A 24,135-nucleotide genomic window follows, 5' to 3' on the forward strand; every position below is an offset into this window, starting at 1 on the left:
TACGACCCTCGGCTTGCATTTATCAGCAATCTCTGCGGCTGCAACACGTCTCTTTGATCGTAGCGATGCAACAACAGAATGACCCTTCCATCTTTGCATCATCTTTTGCTGAGATGTCTGACGTAATGCAGCCTGCTTAAAATTCACCGGCTGAAGAAAGCCCAACACACCTCAGAGCTAGTGGGTTTTTATTTTTTTTACGTAATTTCTAAGGCAGTGCACTCTTTGTAGCTGAGATTAAGACCTGCCTTTGCTGCTTTGGAGTGAGAATATCAGCAGGGATGCTGCTCCTGCTGCTGCTGCATGGGGATCAGGATCGCAGTCAGACAAAGGCTGCGTTGGACTCTTCAGGTTCTGATGATTATATCAAAAGAAAAAGGAAGAGCAGGTGAAAGAACACAAAGAAATCAAAACGCTGTTGGGCGATATCACCATAAAGATAATACAGGTGTGCTATATTGGGACGGTTCCTTTTCTGATCACAGGTTAATTGCTTTTTAAATTGAAAATGTGTTTTTTTTCTCTGCTCTGCTGCACACGGAGATTCGGCTGTCATATCGTGGACGTGTGGGACTGCGGTTAAAGTCGTCTGGACAGAGATTTGTTCAGTAATGTTGCTGATATCATCAAAGCAGGCGATCTCCAAATATCAATCTGAGCAACACAATGATTTACTCAAGAAAATAATTCTATCAAAACCAAGAATTAATAGGCCTGCCAACGCGAACAGCTCTGTCATTAGAAAAGGAACAAAGGAGAGTATGAATGGAAATGCTGCCGCTCCTCGTTTGATAGACACTCTCCTCTGCTGCTGCACTTAATCTGTCCGACAGCATCACGTTCTCTCCAACTGCACCATTAGCGCTGAGTGGAAAAGCAATTTACTGGTGACAGTTTATCGCTGAGTAAGCTCTGTCAAGATGAATATTTCGGATTTGCACTTTCACAATACTGCCTGCATGTTTTCCTTGATTACAGGAGGCCAATGTGGGAGCTTCTTAGACCAAACAAAGGAAGAAACCATGTAAGGAAAACCACATAAAAATGGTTTAAATGCAGGTCACTGTTTTAGTCTTCCACATAGCCGGAATTTAAATTATGCTTCACTCTTTGTGCATGGATCAATGGAGACGAAAACACATAAATAAAAAAGTCCATAAAAAAGTCCTTGGTGTGCTCTTTGATTTTAAAGTTATGGGCTCATCATGCAGCGTCCTCATAGAGTACCCAGTTAGGTTATTTTGATTTATATTCATTTCAAAGGGATTAAATTCTTAGAATTAAATATTTTTTTGCAAAAGCATAAATCACTTTTTGCATAAACTTAAAAATACAGTTACTGAATTGTATATTAGAGACTGAAATCCCTGCCAAACAAGCTCCAGTCTCCTCATTGGCTGCCATCATAAAGCACTGCAGGCCCTCTAGTGGTCAGAACAGCTATACACCTGATTTACCTCAGAAAACCTGGTTTTGCTAAATCAGAAGATCAGTAAACTTTCACAAACCCCAACTTTGGATCACAAAACTACAAGTTTTATAGGCGTATTATTATTATTATTATTATTTGCAATAAATTTGCAAGGAACATGACTGTTTAAATACAGGAATGCAAAAGGAAGAGTTATTCTGCAACTATGCAGATTTATGTAAAACGTTCCCCAAATAAACATATTTGTTCCCTTAATTACGAAAACTTCTTCCAAACGTGGTACTTTATAGCCTATTCTGGCCTTCTTGTGAAAAATAGCACACAACTAATCAGTTTTCATGTTATTGTTATAGATGTTTATTTTCTAATGCATCAAATGGATAAAACGGCTCCAGTTTAACTGTTGGGGGTCACATCAAGCAGACACCAGAAATGTCTGAGGTGATTTAAGCCTGACTTGGTAGACTACTGTTGCGATTAGCCCACAGCGTGGTTCATCGCCCTCTGTCTGTCTCTGTCCACAATGTCACTAAGTTTAGCTGTGAGAAAATGCATTAAAACAATAATTTGGAGGGAAAAGCACCATTTGACTGTTGGCAGAGAGCTACACTTGCTTGGATCAGGCAGATTAGGTGTGACATTATCTCAAACCTTACTGGGTAAAGATCTGGAGCCAGTCTCACCATGTCTGGCTAAACTGTAGATGTGGGAGACACCCTGCGTTTCCGTTGACATGTAATTCCCAATTTTAAATCACATCTATTTGTCTATATTAGCAATAAATACCTTTAACACCCTTTAGACCCTGTCATAAACCTGAAACCACTAGATGGAAATAAAACACGTTTGTTTAAAAGCCCTAATATCACAGACGCTTCATATGCAGCACATTATTCATGCACATTTTGACAACTTTCTATGAAACCTACCTGAAGCAGTGGCACACAGTGGCGGTTCTACTCCACATTTAGTGGTGGGGCCGGTGTTTTTTTCACAGGGGTACAGAACAAAGGATTGGGGAAAAAACTAAACATGTCAATATTTCATCGTTTAATTTATTAAGAGAGCCAAAGAGCCAATCCTGGCTCTTGAACTGCAGGACGCAGACCCCTGATCCTGTCTCAATATGGCTGGAGCTAAACATGAAAGAAACAGCTTTATTTTTAAATTATTATCAGAGTAAAACTGTAAAGGTAAAAAAAAATAAAAAATACAATTGATCCAAGTGACCAATCAGTAACGGTATCTTTGTCAGCATATGTCATCGTAAGACATTTATTTACTATCATGTCTTTAGTAAAGGGGCCAGGACCAGTTTTATAGGGGCAATGGCCCCTGTTGCTCCCTGTCTAGAACCGCCCCTGGTGGCGCACGTCATGTCTCTTACCTGTGGATTTCAGGGGACACCCCCATGTGTGACGTCACCCCCACTTTGCCAGGGGACTTTGGTGATTGGCTCCCTGAGTGTTGAACTAGGCTATAACTTTTAAAGCAATGTGAAATATTTGTGTTTATGCACACCTGGAGTCCCAATAAACCTGAATCCACTCTGCATATTTAAACCTTAGAGCAAACTGTGGTTTTGTCCACAGTTTGCTGCAGTGTGTTTAAATTAGGACAGGAGACAGAATCCGGATTTAAACTCTGACTGCAGTCTGCTGGTGACGGCTTCCAGAGATGCTCTCCGCATCAGGGTTGACGATCCGGATTAAACCCCCGCCATTGCTTGATGACAGGCGGTGCGCATGCGCTGGGGATCTCCTGTCCGCGTGAGGTCACTAACGCATCAAGGTGGAAGAAATCGCACGCGCAGGAACGGATGTGGATCAGGTGACCGCCATAATAAGAGCAAGAAGAAGAAAGGACGGTTCTGAGACGTGAGAGAAGCGGCCACGGATGAGGAAATATAAAACTATCTGAATAACCATCTGATAATAAATATATTATATGAATATATTCATATGAGGCAAATGATGCATCCAGGCTGATTCCTCACATTGCATATGTTCTGATGAGGATGTAACATTATTTTTCTCCAGTATTTATTTCCTTTTTTAATCCTAATTCTGGCTTTGTTTAGGCTTCAGTAACGGGAATGGAAAACAGACAGAGAAGCTCAGACAGAGAATAGAACATTAATAAAGGAAGGGAATGGAAAGCTGAACTACAAGGTTTCAGGTAATTGTTTTAGAAGTAGCAGGTCTTTTATTGTGAAGGTCTGCCTGGATTCTGCGCCTTGGCGGCAGACAGCCTGACCTGGGTCTGGAGCTCAGCGTTTCTCCGGCAGCAGCGGCCGATGCTCGGATCATCAGACCCTCCTCCTCCTCCTCCTCCTCTTCCTCCGTGTGTGTGTGTGTGTGAGTGTGTGCGTCGGGAGGCGTGCAGCATGTTGTCACAGATCCACTGAACGCTGTTTTATTTTCTGCCCAACTCCCAGCAGGGTGCAGAGCTGCCAGCCTCAGACCCACCATGGGTTAGACGGAGAGCCACCTATGGATTATCCACTTTATGCACTCCAGCGAGGATGAGGGGGGGGGAGAATGGACTTGTTTTCGCAGAGACATCCTGACAAAGACGGGGACTGAGGGTCAAGAGCGACCGGGATCTGCAGCCCCAATCCGAATCCTTCTTTTTCTTTCCATTTCCTTTATTTTAATTTTTATTATCAATATAATTCCCCGAAGTCTGCGTGAGGCAGAGATGTTCGCAGAACTGCTGTGCGGCGCCGTGGCTCTGGTCCTGTACGTCAACACTCTGGGAGCGGATTTCTGCTACGATGACAGGTACTTCCATGAGTGAATGAATGAATGAGGAACCGAACCGAACCGAACCGAACCGGCGCTGCAGCCCCGGAGCTGCAGCGGCGGAGAGGAGCCCGTTCTGTTGCTCCAACTCCAGGCGCGCAGCGGCGCACCGCGTCGCGTCAGCAGCTGAGCCATTTCAGATTAATCCGGCCAGCAGATTACCACAGGGCAAGCATCAGGTATCACTGAGGAATGTGGCTCAGAAGAGCCGCTGAGTGGTGATGAAAAGGTCCCAGTGCTTTCTAAATAACTCAACATTCAGACGCTGGGAGACGCGCTCCGGACTTGGGCTTCTTAGAATAACACCCAGACTCTAAGTGCATCCTAAAATACATTCTTCTGAAGCAGCTGTGCAGTGGATCTTCCTCCTAGGACCGATACTGTTCTTTAAACTTATCTGTCACCTTGTAAATAACCAGCCTTCATCCAGCAGAATGGATTTCCTGGGATTATATTTAGAATATATTCTGAATATTTTCTAGGAGACCCGAAGCGTTGCTGCAGTTTTAGGATAAATATTTGTCTCTCTGGGTTTATTGGGGGAATCTTTTGCACACCTGGATACCTCAGCGGAGTCTTTCCAGCCTCCAGAATGTGGGCTTGGTGAAAAGCTGGAAAGTGCCTCTTGCTCCAGCATCAGTTTCAGACTTTTTTTTTAATGTGCAGCCGTCTGAAACTTTGAGCAGCACGTATTATTATTAATTTATCCTAAAAATAGGGAGAGTTGGCACCTTCTCAGCTGGAAACCATGCACGGGGCCCGGCTGGCTCTCATGCGGGGTAATGCATTACTCATAGCTGGCCTTTTGATATTTGATGGCTGAATGCTTGTCAGTGCCTCGGGTGCTTTCTTCACCAGCCATGTCTTGATGTAGGTCAGAGACATTCCCTTATTCTGGTTCAGCTTCCTGTCATCACCTGATACGCACACAGCAATGAACCCATTTTAAAAAGGACTATGTTAAAATATATTCACCTAAATCTTTGCTTTTGCCTGGGCGCTGTGTACCCAACAGGTGCTGTTGAGCGTTTAAACCCCCGGAAGGATACAGCTCTGGGAAGAAACAGTGCATTAACACCCGGCAAATCAAAAAGCCGTGCGTCTCCACCCACTGCTGCTGTGTGCTTAAACACTTCCTGCTCAGGATATTCCCAAAGAGCGTTTTGCTGAAAGACTGGTGGTTTCCTTTTTCTTATACTGCTCAGTTCATGTGCCTGAGTTCATTTTGTACTAATTATTGGTCGATTTTCTGGGTCTAAAGCGTCAAAAAGTTACAGTTTTAAATCCACTAAAATGTTGAAGTCAGAGAGAAAGCTGTGCAGCGACTGAACTTTTCTTCAGACTGCAGCCTTTAGTTGCCACTCAGCTGGATAAATAGAAGCTGCCATGTGTGTCCTTTGCTTACAAGATGAATTTGGCTGTATGGAAATATTTCCAGTAGTGAAAGACAGGCGCTCTCTATATTGGCCCTGCTATTATCAGCTTGTTTTACTCCAGAGCAGCAGAAAGACACAAGGACTTCTTCTGAATTTAGCAGCTGTTTGGTGTATATTTTTAATCACTTCTATGTTATCATAAACAGGACAGCACCATGTTAGGAAAACCTGACACCATAATAGTATTTTTGAATACTGTAACGACAATAAAACCCAGATTTTGCTCACTGGTGTCCACGATCATGACGCCCTCAGCATTTTCTCCTGAGCTTCAGCATCTGAGCCACTGAGCTCTAGATCAGGTTTGGATAAAAAAGGCAGTAAATGTCCGCCCTGCTTCTAATTATTGCTGAACAGAGTATAATTGCACGGCATTTGAAATTATTCAGCCGACCGAATAATGCATCTAAGCCGTGGTTTCCGATCATATTAATGACGATTACCATTATGATCTAAATAACATATTCATGTTATAGTTAACAATAGAATCAATATGTGGTATAATCCTTGCAGCAATAGGAATCACTTTTGTTGTTCCTTTTTAAAATAAAGGCTCTTAGATGATGTTCTAAATATTTTTTTGTTTTAAATTGTGTTGTAGAAACAGATGCTGTAGTGTTTTCCTAAGGTTTATCATGCCGTGAGAAGGTCAGGCCTATTTCTGAGCAGTAGGAAAGTTGGTGGTGTGCGTCCATAAAGCCGTCGGGGTGCGGCGGCGCTGGAAGAAGACGGGAAACGCTGCTCTCAAGCTGCCTCTCCCACTTTCACAAACCCATATTCTTGTTTTTGGTGAGAAGATCTTAACCTAAAGTCGTATGATATCTGTTTTGTTTCAAGTAACTGGAGGTTCCTTGTAAAGCATATGGACGCCACTCTTTTCCAGCTCCAGCTGCTGACATTTTCTTTTCATCTCAGGCTATCTGTCATCCAGCATTATCTGTTTTAACGCCACGCATTCAGCCTCGCAATTAGCAGCCGTATGTCTCCACGGGCTCCGCTCTGGGAGTGAGGGAGGGAGAGCGGCCGGGGTGGAGCAGAGATTTCTCTCCTTATATATTTATTTATCTTTCATGAGCCAAACGGTCTGGGATGCACGGACCGATCTAACTTGCTAATGTGGAGTCCGGGGGGTGGAGATGAAGCTCACATGACGCCTGTAAGAGACGGGAAACAAGATGCTAAATGTATGACAGGTATAAATCAAGCTTGGGCTTGCACAAATACCCCGCATGCAGACCAGAGGTGTGCATAGTTAACGGGCAAAGACATCAGTCATAGATAGTTTAGCACCTTGTCCAGAAAGAAGGGAGGTCCATTGCTGTTTTACATCTCGTGTCGTTAAGCAGAATTGAATCGACTAGGCTGATAATTTAGCAGGAAATGATGATGGCTGTTTGGTCACAGCAACGTTGGCCCCTCGGTGGCGATGGATGACGTCTCCTCTTTGTTCCTGGCTGTTTGATTGGTTCACAGACACATCTCAGGCCCGCAGAAAGTTGAGTTTAATCAGATTTCGCATTTCTTACAATTAGCGAAGAGGCCAATCAGGGGTCAGATTTCAACTACCGAAACGTTTTGCAAATAATATTAGATATTTCACCTGAAGAGCAGTCGGTTGCAGCCACTCTGGATAAAAATGGCTTCCTGGAACAGTGACCCGCTCTGTCGTGCCAAATCGCCTCGGGGGACGCTCATCCCCTTCCTCCTTCGGAAGCACTCATCAATAGCAGATCCCCAGCTTTGACACCTGCACTGGAAAATGGAAATAATGAGTCATTTAGTTGATATCTCTGCTGCTGTCCACCGCTGGGACTAACGGCAGTGGACAGCTCATGTCGTTGTAAGAGGAGAGAGCATTGGCCCTGCGTGTTTTAGTGCTTGCACTGCAAAAACATTACTAAAAATAAGTAAAAGTTTCTTGAAATGAGTGCCTTTGTCCTTCATTTGAGCGGGTAAATATGATTATCTGCCAATAGAATGAGTATTTTTAACCCTAAAATAAGATAATTAGACATACTGCACTTGAAATAAGATAATGGAGATGAGTTGTTCCAATTTTAAGTGCATAAATCTTATTCCATTGGCAGATCATCTTATTTACCTGCTCCAATCAAGGATAAATGCACTAATTTAAAGAAAGTTTTAGTCAATTTTTAGATCCATTTTGAAACTTGCAGGGGTGACGAATTTCACAAAAACAAGAGCAGTCCCTGTCGGCCTGAATGAAATGCACAAAATTTCAGATTTTAAATGCAAATGGCAGACGATTTTCATTTAGCCACGTTTCAACAACAGTGGTAAAAATTGATTTTATTGAGGTTTTATGTTCCAGACCAACAATAAGTAAATGCTGTGCGACATATTTCTGTCAAAAGCCATACTTTGAAGGCCCCAGAAGTTTGTTAGAGAACATCAGAGAACATCCAGCACCATGGAGACCAGGGAACACAGCAGACGGGTCAGGGAGGAAGTTCTGGTCAAGTTTACAGCAGTTCAGGTTCTACAGAACCTCCCAGAGTTCTGATCATCATGTGGACCTGGAGAGAGGATGGACCACCTGCAGACCTACCAGGACATGGACGTCCACCTGGACTGACAGGCTGGACCAGGAGAGCATTGATCAGAGAAGCAGGAGGACCATGGTGGCTCTGGAGGAGCTGTAGAGATCCACAGCTCAGGTGGGAGAATCCGTTGACGAGATGATTATTAGTCAAGCACTCCACAAATGGGACCTTATTTTAATAATGTTGAGAAGAAAACCACAATTGAAAGAACGTCACAAGAAGTTCAGCTCAAATGTTTTCCACAAGTCAAGCAGGAGACATGTGGAAGAAGGTGCTCTGCCCACATAAAAACTAAGAATTTTTGCTACATGTGGTGTAAAATGAAAATAGCACATCGCTACAGTGACACGGTGGTGGCAGCATCATGCTGTGGAATACTTCAGCAGGGACAGGGAGGCTGATCAGAGCTGATGGGAAGGTGGATGGAGCTTAATTCAAAATCCTGGAAGAAAACCTGTTGGAGGCTGCAGAAGACCCCAAGCATACAGCCAGAGCTGTGACGGGATGTTTTAGATTAAAGTTAGAACGGCCTAGTCAAAGCCCAGACTTGAATCCAACAGAGAATCTATGGCAAGACCTAAAATCTACTGTTCACAAACACGCTCTAATGTTACTTGGCAAAAAAACAAGGACAGATATTCCAGTCTCTAAATGTCCGAAACTGCAGAAACGTTTAGCGCCTTAAACACTTGCAGCTGTAACTTCAGCAAAAGGTGGATCTACCGACTCAGATGGCTGATTATTAATTTCACTTTACCAAAAGATTTAAAAACCGTTCATTATTTTCTTTCCACAACACTTTACCCTGTTGGTCCGTTACATAAAATCTCAATAAAATATGTTCAACATGCTTGTAATGTGACACAATGACTGCGTGTTGGTAGCGCTGTTGCCTCGCAGCAAGAAGGTCCTGGGTTCAAATCCCGGCCTGGGGGTCTGTCATGGAGTTTGCATGTTCTCCTTGTGCACCATGCATGGGTTCTCTCCGGGTTCTCCAGCTAGTCTGGCCATGTGCAGCTTGTTGGTTCTGGACAGGCTCAGACTCTCTAGTCTAGGCGCGGGAGTTTACGATGCATCAGTCGTTACCCATAATGCAGCAGGGCTTTTCTGTAATGATAACAGTCAAGATGGCTGCTCCACGAACTAAAACAGCGCGTTGCTTGGAGTTCTCTGATTGGTTCTACCCTGTTAGTCCCGCCTTTGAGGTCGGGTTCTACCGGCGGCTGATGCCGTGTTTCCGCAGTAAGTCAGTCTGGCTGGTCAGGCTAAACTCCGGCTTCCTCCCACAGTCCAAAACCACCAGTGTTGGGTTAACTGGTCTCTGCAAATGGCCCTCAGATGTGATTGTGTGGCTGTTTGTGTCTCTTTGTTGCCCTCCGGTCCGGGGTGTACCGCGGGCACAGACGATGGATGGATCACATGTTTACCAGTCGCTGTATGTTTCACCTCCACTCGAACAGACTGGTTCCATGGATCATCCTTCCCTGCCAGAACCGTATCCTCCTCATTACTCCGTCCCGGTGTGGCAATGTTAAGACCCGGCTGTGTGAGGATGTGTGAAGGTTGCAGGTCAAAAGGAAGGATGCAACTTCCCCGGGCGTAGGGAATGATTTATGGTCGACAGTCTGAGCGTGGATAAAAACTACTTCATCCTGCGAAAGCTCTATGAGAGGACATACGATCAAGGGTAGAAGAAGCAGAGTTCTAGTTTCACTTTGTCCGTCTCAGATGAAGAACTGACTGTACTGGGCCGGGATCAGCTTGTCTCTGCCCACACTGGCAGTGTGTGTCACTGCAGCGACATGGAGGCTTTGCTGCAGATGAAGGTGGTTATGGCGCTGCTGTGCTGAGAGCCCAGCGGCGGCGACCCGGCAGCAGGAGTGTCTTTGCCTTTTTTCCCAGACGAGCTCTCAGTGTCTGCAGCCTGTAATCACCATGCTGTCTACAGGCAGGGACCCACTGCGTGCTTTAGTAACTGCACTGACTCCGCTGTCTCTCTCCTCTTCCTCTTTAGCTGTCCCATCGTCCAGCGCCTCCAGATGGGCCCGGCTGGGGCCTGCGGCTCGTCCCCCTTTGACCAGCGGGAAGGGACTGTTGCCTAAAATGCCGTGTTTGTGTGCGTTTGCCAGAAAACAGACAATTTTCCCCCTGACCCAGACAGCCCGTAATAGAATGCACTCACGCAGAAATCATGGATTCAGCCAGCATCACAAAAACCCACAAATTATTAATCAGCTGTTTTTTGCCACTGTTATGAATTTTTGAAGAACGTTCAGCTCAATTTTGGTTTTATGGACAGAAATGTAACTTTTATCTCTTTGTCCTGCAGAGACATTTCTACTTTACATGTTTATATAGGATTCTCTTAAATCTAGTTCTCCAGTACTGGGTTTGAACCCTGGCCTGGGGTCTTTCTGCATGGAGTTAGCATGTTCTCCCTGTGCAGAATCCCCGCCCCCCCCCCCCCCCCCTGCCCCACACAGTCTAAAAGCATGACAGTTGGGTTAATTGATCTTTCAATTGCACAGATGAGCAGGTATAGACAATAGATGGATGGTGTATAACGGCTTTTACACATGAACTCAGGGTAAATACATGTTTGTGATGTTGCACTTTTCTAAGGAATTTGTTTTAGCTGCTGGTTTTGGGGTTTCTTGCTGGCCGGTCGCCGGTCAGGGCCGGTCAAGCTGAAAGTCGTCAGTTTCCGGTCACCAGGTGATTTCTTGGTTCATCTCTAACAACGTAAAACGAGAGGAAGGATGTAACGTCTGCCACGCCATGCCTCCTTAATCTTTAATCCTAATACAGCATTAGAGCACAAACTGCTGGATTTTCTTTGCCATTCTCACGTGGTGAAAAATCCTCTTTTTTCTTTTTTCTTTTTGCTGGTTTAAATTGAGCTGAAACCTAAAGGTGCGTACAGAGGTGAGATGTCGCTGATGATTATCAGTGGGAGGATGGCATGAACATCCTCTCCCTTTTCCCACACGCAGACTAACAGGGAGGAAGCTCTTTAACATCAACATCTGGTGCACATCAGTCTTGGCTCTATATGTTTTCCAGTAGATCAGCTCAGAAAAGGAGGGGAGCATTCCTGAGCATCATATAAATTAATCTATGTTCAGTATGAGAATGTCCTGAAATCTCATTTAGAGAGATGAATAAAGTTTAATGGGAAAATCCAAACATTTCTATATACTGTCATAAAACCTCCATGAAAAACTCAGTGAAGATGAGACAAAATGAGTTAATGATCCTATTAGAATATTATAGCTTTAAAGTATGTTAAAGCTGAAAAGTTTGGTTTTAGTTTCATCCAACTTCTTTTCTCCAAGCACTGATTTTCCCGCAGATACCAAAGTTTGTTTTATTCTGGCCTCAAACTATGAGATGCTCTGACACAAGTCAGTCTGTTCCCTAAAATACTGTCAGTGAGGAGTCCTGGTGCGCTTCTGAGGATCTTCATTTACTCAGAAAACCTCCCTAAAGTCATCCAGGCATGGATGAAGGGAGTTCATATTTAGGTGGACGAGATGACTGCCTCTTCTTTGTCTCGCAGCCATCAGCCCTTGACTATTTCTTCATCACTTCTAAAGGTTTCATATGAATTTACACGTCTGAGCAGATTTTAGACAAACCGGCCTTTGTGCTGCACCTGTGGTGACGGTAAATTTGGAAAATGTGTGACAGGAATTAAACTTTTGCTTTATTGGAGGAAATCTGTGTCCGTAAAAAAGTATGTAAACATGCATTCTGCAGGAACGCTGCACTCATCTTACCCCACAGGGAACTTCATGTTCTTCACCATTTCCGTCCTGGTCTTTGAGTGTCTCAGGTGTTTGACATTTCTACTGATTGGTAAAAAAGCGTGTCCTTGTTTCATTTGTCTAAATAATTCAGTTTTAGACTTATCTGTCTGAAGACCAACATCCCAGAAGTTTTAGTTTTTCTCTTCATTCTCTCTTGAAAACATGTGATCTGACCTTCATGTTTCCCCGGTGAAGGTTTCCTCCTAGCCCCCCCCCCCCCCCTAGGTTTAACTTGCTGGACAGTCAGACCTGGGCCTGTTGGGACTTGTTTTGAATATCCTCTGCTTGTAGACTATTTTATAAAGTGGAATGGCTGGTTTAAAATTACTTTCATAGTTTTATAAATCTAGAAAGCGTCCTGAGGTGTAAACAGAGAAAAAAATTTTCATAATGCGGTAAAATGATGTTCTCACCTTGAGCGCCTGTATGTGATTTTTGCCCTTTTATCTGGGAATAAATGTGGGGTTGTCCTAATTTATTCCTTACCAGAAATTGTGTTTTTGTTACATTTTACAGAACTTGTAACCAGTTTTTATTGTTAATGTATTTTACTTAGTTTTAAATATTATTACTGAAATTGTTACTAAATATATGTGTCCATAAGACACATGAATGTGGTTTGTGATGGTTTTTCTGCTTACATCCACAAGGAGACGGTGAACCATAGAATTGGGTCGACTGAAGGATTATAAGTGGACTTTCGCCATTAAGGAAATGACACTATTGCTTTTAGAATATTTTGTTCCAAAATAAAAAAAGGCATTTATTTTTTTATCCAAAGCTTAGTTCAAGCAAAGAAAAAAAAAACAACCTATAAATCTGGACCCCTGAGGTTGAACTGACGTTCTAACTGCTGTTGTGCGATCAGATATCAATATTAATGGTTTGGATTACAGGATTGCATCGAGTCTGTGGTCCAGCAAGACCCGTGGAAAATCTCAGAAGATTAGATGCTTCTAATGTTACACTGGAGCGAGCAGAGCAAGACGAAAATATAGAAAAAAACGACTCCTTTTGATGCATGAAACTGTATCTCACTGTTTATTCACATTAAACTGAGCCTATTTTATGTTGCCAAAATATTGAACATTAGATGGAAGATGCCAAAATGCAAACAAAATGAACAGAAGTGGGCAGAGGCGGCATTAACAGAGAGCTCCGGTTAAAGACCTGGTAATTAATAAGGTTAGATCTTAAAGCTCTTGTTTAATGAACAAATTGGCCTTTGATTTCTAATTAACTAATTAGACAGATCAAAAGAATAAATATGCACAAGTACCGTTGCAGTTTCAAGTCGGGGGGGGAAAAGCCTTTTGGGTATTTCTCTACGCAGATATGATCAGTGTGGAAACAGGTGCTGGTAATGATCACTAATGGCCGAACTTTTGTCGCCTCCCCACAGTGATCCTTAAAGTCCGTTCACACTGAGGAAATGGTACTTCCACACTGCTGGAAACCCATAAGCTCCTGGTCCAGATGGCGTCTAGACTTCCTTCGGTCTTAAAGAACCGCGGCGAGCTGAAGTGCGGTGGATCAGACGAGGGATTCTGCTTTCCTGTTGATTCTGCGTTTACACGTCGCATTACAGAAAACAGACTCAGTCCAGTAAATTAACTCCTCAGCTGTTTCTTACTACAGCAACATGATGTTCATGCTGTCGCTAAATATTGCTTCAACAATATTCATTATTAATAAGTCACATTTTCCTCTTGTTTTCCTTCTTTTCAACAATTTCCCCAATAATCTTTATGCGCTTCAGCATTTTGGTCTTCAGGAGCACTGAAGGTCGGTCCACCATCTACCCGCCTGTTCCTACAGGGTTGTGGTCTATCCAACACACAAAATGTATTATTCACACGCAAAATGTTGCATCCGTAGTCTTTGAAATACAATATTAAACCAAAGCTTGTAAAGCATGTATGTATGCAACCTTTTATTTATCCAGGTAGATCTCATTGAAATATAAAATCTGTTTTTCAAGAGAGACCTGGCCAAGAATTTCAGCAGCACACTGAAAATGGACATACAAATAAAAATAAAAATAACAGCATAAAATGTGATCTCAATTTATTTTAAACATTTACAAGCAGAAACATAATTTATAAACAGGTTTAAAATGGACTTAAATACATGAACAGAGACAAAATCCTTCAGCTTCAAGTCCTTCTGCAGCTGATTCCAGTCTGAGGGAGCTGCAAACTGGAAGGATTTCTTTTTGCCATGATCAGTGTGACCCTTAGGTACATTGAGTAAAATGAACTCATCCGAATGCAGAGCGTAACCTGAATATTTTCTATGAACCAGGGAGAGCAGATAAGGGAGAAGTAAACCCAAGAGGGCTTTGTAAATTCAATTATACCAGTGACAGCGTCTGCGGGTGGATAAGGAAATCCATCCAACTTGGGAATACAGAAGACAGTGATGAGCAAGAGCTCCTAGACCAGGAATAAAACATTATACTTCTTGATGCACAGCATATAAAATAGGAAACCAGTGTGAACATGCAGGTTTATAAACTACATCGCCATAATCCAACATTGGTTGAAAAATGGTAGCGACAAAACGCCTGCTAGACTCAAAAGACAAACTAGATTGAATTCTAAATTAAAAACCCAACTTTAATTTCAACTGTTTTTTTTTTTTTACCAACTATTGAATGTAGGGAACAAAACCCAAAGAATCATCAACAATAAGATCTAAATATTTATGTTGAGAAACTGCTTTAATAGGAGAAACTTTAAAAGTAATAATTGTGATTTGGACGTGATCTTAGAATTGGAAACAACATTAATTTAGATTTATGAGCATTTAAAACTAGCTGTAAATCAGGACTCTACTTCATTGGTGTTGTCTCATACGAATGGCAACCTGTACTGATCTTTGAAATGGAAGAGCCAGAGTTCACCTTAACTTTATGTAAAATAAATACATTTTTTCATGCTTATTATAGAAATTGTGATTTTTAAATCTATGTAAATGCAAGTGTGATTTAACAACAAGACTAGCGGAGTAAAATAAAGCTTTAGTGGTGGATTGTGAACAGGCTCGTGGGCACCACATGTGGTCCTTGATGGCTACTTGGTGCCTGAGGGCCCCATGTTGGTGACCCCTGCTGTAAATCATTCAAATTAAACTGAACACACATGATAAGCTGTTTTACTACGTTGGCAACATAATACAAGACAGTATCATCAGCATAGACCGCCTGTGTCCCAGCAGTCCTTTATGACACATGTTGATATTGCAAGGTACAGTAAGTCGTAGCTGTAGACCAAAGTTTTCAGTGTGGGAGTCACTATGAGCACAGATTGTTGAAAGCCTCTGTGAGCTGCTGGCCATGCCAGGGTAAGCCGTTTAAAAGCTGCAGTAATCTGGCTCTGATGCTCTGTAATCACTGCGCTGGTCTGCGGTGGGATGAGAAACTGGCCATAATATGCAGCACGCATGTTGGCTTCCTTGCCTGCTGATGGAATGACGCGTTAGAAACTGCCTTCACCGAACTGCACAGTCCTCTTGGAGTATTTTCATTGCTTTGCTGTTTTAATTAAAAGCCGACAGATTATCTCGCCTAAAACATCATGCGGTTAAAGCAGCGCTCAGGCTGACCACACGCTGCAGTCAGAAACCTACAGATGATTGCCTTAAATGGGAATAATCTGTTATAATAAACTGAAAACTTTCTCCGCATGGTCAGCTGTTTGTGGCAAAGGTTCAGGCCGGCGTTCGGTTGTGTGAGAAAAGCATTAAAGCTGCCAAGGAATACACAGAGTTAAAATGACGGATGGAGTGGGTCGTTTCAGCAACAATGAGATTAGCCAAGCTTCTAACTAAAAGGCATTATCCGTGTATTGTGTGAACTTTGCGTACTCCTAATTCAGTGTTTTGAAATGGTCCACCAATTAGCAGCGGGTGGCTTCGGGTTACACCGCTGACATGGGTCTGAAATGATTTGACTCCGTTGGACTGAGTTGTTAATGGGTCCCGACAAGGGTTTGGATTTCCTGGACTAATGCAGGCGGATGGCTCTTAAGCAGTGGCCACTCTGAGGCTCTTGGCCCTCTTCATATTAATGGGATTACCGGCGCTGTTGATGAGAGGGAGCACGGCGTGTAAGCAGAGAACCTCGAGCCGTTTGACACAAAACCTCCCCTGTCCCCGGTATCCAGCAGGGATGCTTTAGTTCAGCTCGGAGACGGGAAAGACCTCTGCTCTCCATCTCTGGGGCATTATTCTCCATCAAGGAGCGCTGGCTCATTTGGAAAAGGTTATGACACAAGTTGGCCCGTTCAGAGGCAGTGCCTTTGTCTATTGTGAGGAGACGGGGTTGTGTGGTCCCTCTGTTCTCCCCGGACTCAGTGAAGGAGGCCAGTGGTCCAAATAGAGGAGAATTAATTCCCTGTTGTTTATTTGGACAGAAAAGCAAGACCTCAGTGTTCACTGGCTGAACGGAGCAGAAAATCGCTGCAGCACCGAGGGCCAAACCTGCCAGAACCAGCCGGTCAAACTTATTACGGTCGTCTGCGCTCGTGCGCTCCCAAAGCTCCGCTCCGTTTTAGCGGGACAAAGGATTCGCAGATGATGAGCTAACAGAGGATGTTGTGTCATGGATATGCCGGCTCAGTGTTTGTTTGAGGTGACATCTGGGACCCGTTAAAACACTCTGACTGGACGCTAGTCACATACTTGAAGTTTCTACAATTGACAGAAAGGTTCTATTTCAGTTTTTTTTTTATTCTAAGCTGAAGTCACGATCAACTCGAAGCCCTGTTTTGGAACAGAAACTTTTAAATCTTTGATAGTTTCTCCTTTTGGTGGAACTGAAATCATTCTTAGGAATGTGACCAGACCCTCATCCGTAGGCAGCCTGGTCGGAGCAGCTTGAGATGTTTGGGCTTCTGATCGGGATAAATTCCTCAGGCTCATCCCCCCTGGGAGGAGTCCCTAAAGGGAATACAGAAGGAGGTGGAAAGGTTTCCTTTCAGGACCTCTGACTTCGACAACCGGACCTCATATTAGAGGGCAGGGATGGGTCCATCCAGTGAGAAATGTTGCCCAGTTAAAAATGCTTATAAATCATGTTTAATTATGTTGGAATCTATGATTTTTTTTCATTATTCACAATTATCAACATCCCGTCCATCCTCTTTTTTTAAATCTCAAAATAGACATAAATGGCCGTTTCTTTAATGATGACAACATATTTCCTTCAGTAGATCTTTATCAAAACTTGTAACTTGTCCTTTTTCAAAAGGCCAGGCAACATTTGCGGCTCTAAACAAGTTTAATTCAAGTGGACTGTAGGCAAAATGGCTCTTTAGACTGTAAAAGTTGCAGGCCCCTGGACTAGGTCCTCTGCACGGATTTTTCTTTTTTGAAGCTTTTTGTCTCTTGGGTTACGACTTAGTCTACGTTCCCACTGCAGGGAAATGCGACCCAACTCCGACGTTTTTGCCCACATGCGACCCATATCTGTCATTTTCATGACACTGCGAACGGCCCAATTCCGATCTTTTCACCCCCCATAAAATCTGATTTGTGCCACTAATGTGTGCTACTAATTCTGATACGTATCAGATATTTTTCCCAGCATCTGCAGTCTGGACGGTCATGTCACATTTTATCCATCTGTTGTACCTTCATCCATGTGGGATAAAATCAGGCTGTAAGTTTAAAGCCACTGAAATGTGAGACTTTTACAGGCACCAACGCTGCTATGTACCAAGCCCCCTGGGATTTATCTTCCTCTTTGTCCGTCGGCCCTCGAGGAAAGGAGTCCTACACTGGATAGACTCATGATCATGTATTCAAGCTGGAAGCGTGGCTGAGAAAGCTGAGCTGAGATTACACACACAGCAGTAAGCGCTCCATAAAAGCTCGTTCCTAATAGCTGTGCTGCTTTTTTCTTACCTCACTTCGTCTTGATGCGGTCTTAATATTGTCGGCTCCCTTTGCTCAACAGGTTTATAATAATAACAAGGAGACACTCCGGCTGGTATCCAAGTTTTTTTTTTTTAACAAAACTTTATTGGACACTTTTTGAAACAACTGCATTCAGCATTACTTCTGCTGTGTGACGTCTCCTGTGTGACACACGCGGGTCGCTTTGTGGTCTGGAGCCCTTCAGACAGAAGTCTGATGACGGCCGCATTTAATAGTAATATGAACGGCCACCTTAAAAAAAAAAAAAAATCTGATTTCAGCAAAAAAAAATCAGAATTGAGCATCAAGACCTGCAGTGTGAACGCAGCCTCAGTCATTTTGGGGAGTTAAAGGTAAACTCAGCCTTATGAGCAGCACCTTTGGATGGTGGATCAACAGGTTTAACGGTGACAGTCACAGCTGGTTGTTCACATGCAAAAGAGGACCATCAGCCTACCAACCGATCATTGATGGACAAACAAATTCCATTTATCATTTCAGTCCCGTTAATTTCCTAAAGGACACAGCTTTACGTATTCTGTTGCAGGTATCTAGAGCTTCATAGGCGGTGTAGATGATGCACTTACAACTCATTAAAGTCTGTAGTAGTCAAAAATACTAGCCTAGTGTTTGCTGGTGAAGATTCTCAGTCATTCAGGTCATGGTCATTCCAAAAAAGTAAAAAACAAAACAACTTGACTTTTTCCCGAAGTTTAAAGTTGTTTTGTTTTTTTCTTTTTTAGAATAGCCTAGGGTTTATTTGGCTGTAGTATTTACTTTGGTACTATATTCTTCTTAATTATTACTATTTGCTTCCAGTGAAAAATGGAAAAAATGGGACTTTGATAGGTCTAGTTAAAATCTGAGAAAGCTAAAAGCCAAACTTTAGAAGAGCCAGCCGGAGGAGCTGTCTCCTCCCCGTCTTGCTGCTCATTGCCGACCTCTTACCAAGACCACAGCAGCAGAGGAAGCAGCATCTTTTCACAGGCTGCCTCTAATTGATACTGCTGAGCCCTGGGAACGCAGAGTGTGGTTTCCAGCCTTTGCAGAATGCGTGCGAAGCACATCGGCCTGCCTGCCACCCTCTGGGACACCACAGCTTATTACCAGACAGCCAGTCTGCTCCAGGATGTAAACCATGCAGCTTTATTTAAGTGAGGATTCAGATCAACAAAAAAAAAGACACTTAGAATGGAATTACAGAGATGCATTCTCGGCCTAACAGGACTTTTTGCTCGGTTATGTGGGTTAAAAAAAGTTTGGTGAGATGTCATTTTGGTAAAAAAGGGTTATTGATAATGTTTAGGGTTGGGCTTGGTTAGTTTTTTTTTCTGGCTGTACTGCACACTGCTGGTCAGCTAGCTGAAAAAGTCTACTACACTTTTTCATGCCGACTTAAAAAAAAGAATCCAGCATTTTCACAACAGCTAGAGGTGGAAAAAAATATAAGGAATGCTTAGAGTCCTGGGTTGGAAACCAAAGAAATGCCATCAAGCCTTCTTATGGTGTTTTAAAAAGAATTTGCTCACTATATTACAAGTTTATTGTCACTGCAATATCAGTATATGCAGGATGCAAGAAAAAAACCTGCAATAAATGTTACCCTTTGGTTTGAGTACCATGCAGTCAGGTTCCCTCTGCCTTTAATGTGACCTTTGTTTTTTAATTCAGCATAACGAGTTATAAGGAGGTGAAGTCATTAATGAACTGCAGCTCAGTTGTTTCAATGGCAGAGCAGCAGGTGTCGATCGGTAGGGAAGGACATTTATTTTATCGTTGTTTCTTATTGTGACAGTAGAGAATTCAATTTAATGAAGTTTTTTAAAAAAAAACTGACTCAATTGTCTTAATTGTTATTTTTACCATTGTCTCTGCTGTTTGTTCCAATAGACCATCGATAAATACGAATATATGATTATGGCAGAAAACGCGTGCAGTTTGGTGATAAGAATCACAAAGATGTCTGCTTATAAATGAGCAGCAATAACCTGCAGTCACAGCCACACATTTGCCTTAAAAAAGACTTGAAACAAGTTCAGTTGACTATTTTATTACTATCACAATAAATACAACAAAATATTGTGATAAAATGGATCTAATGAATATTAGTTTTAAAGTAGCCGGTTAGACGGCTCTAAATCAGGCGTCTGTGTTTGAACTCAAAGCAGAAAGAAATGATGTCTGTTAGCTGCTCATTATCAATACTCACCAACATATCGTGTTTTCCTAATATTGTTCAGCTCTAACTAAATTAAACAGTTTCTCCGTCCGGTCCAATCAAATGTGGAAGGGATGAAATCAGTGAGCGGTTCATTTCCTCGGACCTCCTGCTTTAGGCTGTTTTACGCAGTGCTGCAGCTCTTTGTCTCTCCGTGTCATCGGAAATAAAATCCAACCAGCCACTGACTGAAGGGATCAGGATCTATTTCAGGGTTTATTTCAGCAGCGTGCTAACCGTCAGTGTCTGTGGCGGAGATATTTCTCCACCGCTGACCTTTTCCGGGCTGGACTTCCTGCCCCTGACGTTTCTGGGCGGCGAGGTCTTCCTCTTCTCAGCGCCTCTGTTCCGGCTGCTTTGCTCTCTTACGTCGTCCTGACAATGAACTCTGGCACCAGGAAACTTTGCAATCTTCACCTGATTAAACGTCAGGATCCTCCAGAGTTTACTCCTCAAAAGGTGTCCTGCATTAGCATTCAACACATGGCAGAAACATCAGCGGCTGTTTTAATTAGAGCCGCTTCAGGGGGAAGTCCATTTTCTCTCTCACTTTATTTTCATTTGGGTGAGTGACGGCTGGAGGCCTGGATGAAGACCCAAACCCCTACACATCTCAGTTTAAACAGGCTGTCACTCAGACAGCTAAAACCTTTGCTTTATCTGCCAGAACACGTTAACCTCTCCCAGAGTCATGGACTCAGTTTATTGTTTTAAGCTTTAGAAACGCCTTGCTTGGTGTTGGAAAAGGACGACGGACTCTCTGAGGGGAGGGACAGGAGTATCAGGGCACTTCTGGAGGAAAATTGGTTCCGTATGAGCAGAAGTGAACTAATCACAACAGACTTTCTGTCAAAAGAAATACAGGTAAGCTAAACATTGGGTTGAGCGTCTCTTTGTCTCAGCTGGTTATTTAGTATCACCTTGAAACATGTGCTAGTACAGAAGAGCAATCACTCCACCTGACGGAGGGAGATAGTGACTAAATGCAGCTTGGGAAACCAAGCAGGCTGCAGGTATCATCCTTAGCAGGCTGTCCACTTCCTGGAAACATGGAAGTGGACTTTGATTGGTGGATGTTCCTACATGAAGCCCACAGCTGATGAATATATAACCATTTCATTCATTGCTGGCCTGGCTCAGCTTTACGGTACGTTCTGACGATGCGGCGAAATTTCGCCCAGCTCACTTCACCGCATCGTTAAAATGGAGGATTCGCTCGCGGGTACTGAGCGAGTCACGGTGCTGCACTGCAAAAAGGGAACTAAAAGTAAGTCAAATTTTCTTGAAATTAATGTATTTTTCCTTGATTTAAGCAGGTAAATAAGACTATTTGCCAATGGAATGAGTATTTGTACCCCTAAAATAAGATATTTAGACATCCTGCACTTGAAATAAGATGATAGAGATGAAATGTTCCTATTTTAAGTGCAAAAATCTTATTCCATTGGCAAATAGTCTTATTTACCTGCTTAAATCAAGGAAAAATACATTAATTTCAAGAAAGTTTGACTTACTTTTAGTTCCCTTTTTGCAGTGTGTATGTAATGTGGAAAGCTGAAAGACTGTGGACACCAGCACCGGTGCCGCTGGGTCCACCAGACCCTCCAGAGATGATCCTCCTAGTGATAATTTAGTTCATACCATTTTTTATTTGGAGTCTTAATTAATTGCTTGTGGACAAAACCTCCAGAAACAGCTGTTCTGCTTCATAAATTGAGTTATGACTTTTGAACATTGTAGTTTTTAATGATGTGTGCTGTAGCCATGCTCAGCTCTCCCCACGGTGCTGGGGCTGACATTGGGTGTGGACTGGACTCGGCTTGACCTGCACTTTGGTCCAGATCTGGATCGGTGTCTGGAATTTGAGATTGGCCGCTTTGGAGGTAATTTTATTTACCCGCTTCATGAGGCCAACAACTTAAAATCACATCTACGTAGAAGACTGCGGCGTGACTGTTGGAGATGTCTGGCTGCAGATCACGGGGATGAATGATGGATGCTGCTTGTCACCAGGAACAGATGAGTTGGCAGGAAACAAACTGGCATTTTTTCGCTTCTTCAATGAGCTTTTAATTTGCGGTAACGACTCGACATCAGTGAATTAGGGCTATTTGGAAACGAGAGAGTCAAACCTCCGTGAAGAATTACAAGAGGAGTTGCTTTGACTGTCGATGCTCCATGCAGCCTGCAGGCAGATCGCTTGTCTTACATCATTAAAAGGCATCAGGACAGTTTATAAGGGATCAGGAGACCGAATGGCTGCAGCAGACCTGCAGGGAACAGGGTGCTGCTCCCAACGCTGCTCAGAGAAATAAAGATTGAATAAAACTTCTGTGTTTAAGACAAAAATCTAAAATGTTTTAAAAGGATATATGAGACCTGTCATGTTGATTGAAGGTTCAGTAATCTTTCTTATAACTCACTGATCCTGAAGGTTTATTTCAAAGCTAGCTTATTGTCATGATTTTGTTGTGGATGAACTCGGACACAGCACGCACACACAGAGAAGTTCGTTAAGACAGTTTATTGCAGGTAGATGGTGGTGACATGAGAAACCAGAGTTTACCAGTCGGAGGTGAAGGATGCAAGAGCTGGCTGGCAGGTACAGAGTCCAAAAACATGAGCCATAAATCCAAGGCAAAACGGAGCTAGGCTGCTGCAGAACAAGGAACGAGACCAGGACGAAGACATCAAAAGTTAGCAGCGCAGCCAAACAAAAACCCAAAACCTGACGAGACAGGAACCAAGGCGGGGAAACTGGAGCAGACAGGCATGATGGTCGGGAACAAACACTACGAGCCAGCGACGAGGAAACAACCGAGGTGAGTTTATAAGGGGAGTCTGACAGGTGACGAGAATGAAGGCTAATTAGTGTCCAAACAAGGTGTGACTAATTGCTGCAGGAGGGTGAGCCGAGTGAACTGCACAAAAATGACAAGAAAAGAAACCAGACAAGACCTAAACCATGACACTACCCCCCCCTCAAGGCCGGACTCCGGACGGCCTAAAATCAAACAAAACAAACTACAAAATGACCGAACCAGGGTGGGTGGAGGGAAGGCAGGATGGCGGGCAAGAGTCATAACTGAGGGAACAAAGGGCCAGCGAACACAGGGAACCAAAGGGACCAGAGAACACGGGGAACCAAAGGGACCAGAGAACACTGGGGGAACCAAGGAACTAGAGAACACTGGGGGAACCAAGGAACTAGAGAACACTGGGGGAACCAAGGAACTAGAGAACACTGGGGGAACCAAGGAACTAGAGAACACTGGGGGAACCAAGGAACTAGAGAACACTGGGGGAACCAAGGAACTAGAGAACACTGGGGGAACCAAGGAACTAGAGAACACTGGGGGAACCAAGGAGCTAGAGAACACGGGGGAACCGAAGAGCTAAAGAACACTGATGTGCCAGAGCACAATTAGGGCGCGGCACATCAGGGAAAGGTACGAGCGCTTGACAGCGCTGGGGGAAAGAGCGAGCGCTAGACAGCGCCAAAAGGGAAGGAACGGGCGTACGGAAACGCCAAGGAACGGGCGTACGGAAACGCCAAGGAACGGGCGCACGACAGCGCCAAAGGGGAAGGAACGGGCGCACGACAGCGCCAAAGGGGAAGGAACGGGCGCACGACAGCGCCAAAGGGGAAGGAACGGGCCAACGGCAGCGCTAAGGAAGGTAACAGGCGTATGAAACGCCAAGGGGGAAAGGACAGGCGGACTGACACGTCAGAGCTCAACAGCGCAAGAAAACACTGGAGCACAACTAACATACAGAGACACCGGGGGAAAGGAACGGGCGTGCGAAAATGCCAAGAGCAAGGAACGGGCGTATGGGAACGCCAAGGGCAAGGAACGGGCGTATGGGAACGCCAAGGGCAAGGAACGGGCGTATGGGAACGCCAAGGAACGGGCGTATGGGAACGCCAAGGGGGTAAGGACAGGCGGACTGAC

At 43.7% G+C, this 24,135-nt stretch overlaps 1 protein-coding gene and 1 long non-coding RNA gene across 2 annotated transcripts in view; one reads left to right on the top strand and one right to left on the bottom strand.

Annotated features, from left to right (window-relative positions):
- Positions 1-247: 247 nt before the first annotated feature.
- Positions 248-3,155, bottom strand: LOC118565149. The gene is made up of 3 exons (XR_004932213.1): positions 2,820-3,155; positions 2,362-2,388; positions 248-354 (listed from the first exon to the last, which is right to left on the bottom strand). It is a non-coding gene; the product is annotated as an uncharacterized LOC118565149 (long non-coding RNA).
- Positions 3,156-3,753: 598 nt separating this feature from the next.
- tmtc2b (transmembrane O-mannosyltransferase targeting cadherins 2b) overlaps positions 3,754-24,135 on the top strand; it is a 125,170-nt gene continuing 104,788 nt past the window's right edge. Inside the window, exon 1 of the mRNA XM_036126741.1 lies at positions 3,754-4,215. Coding sequence (XP_035982634.1) covers positions 3,941-4,215 — 275 coding nt within the window. The 5' untranslated portion in view covers positions 3,754-3,940. The remainder of the gene's footprint in view (positions 4,216-24,135) is intronic.

This window comes from Fundulus heteroclitus, chromosome 2 (genome assembly GCF_011125445.2).
Source record: "Fundulus heteroclitus isolate FHET01 chromosome 2, MU-UCD_Fhet_4.1, whole genome shotgun sequence".
Classification (NCBI taxonomy): Eukaryota; Metazoa; Chordata; class Actinopteri; order Cyprinodontiformes; family Fundulidae; genus Fundulus; species Fundulus heteroclitus.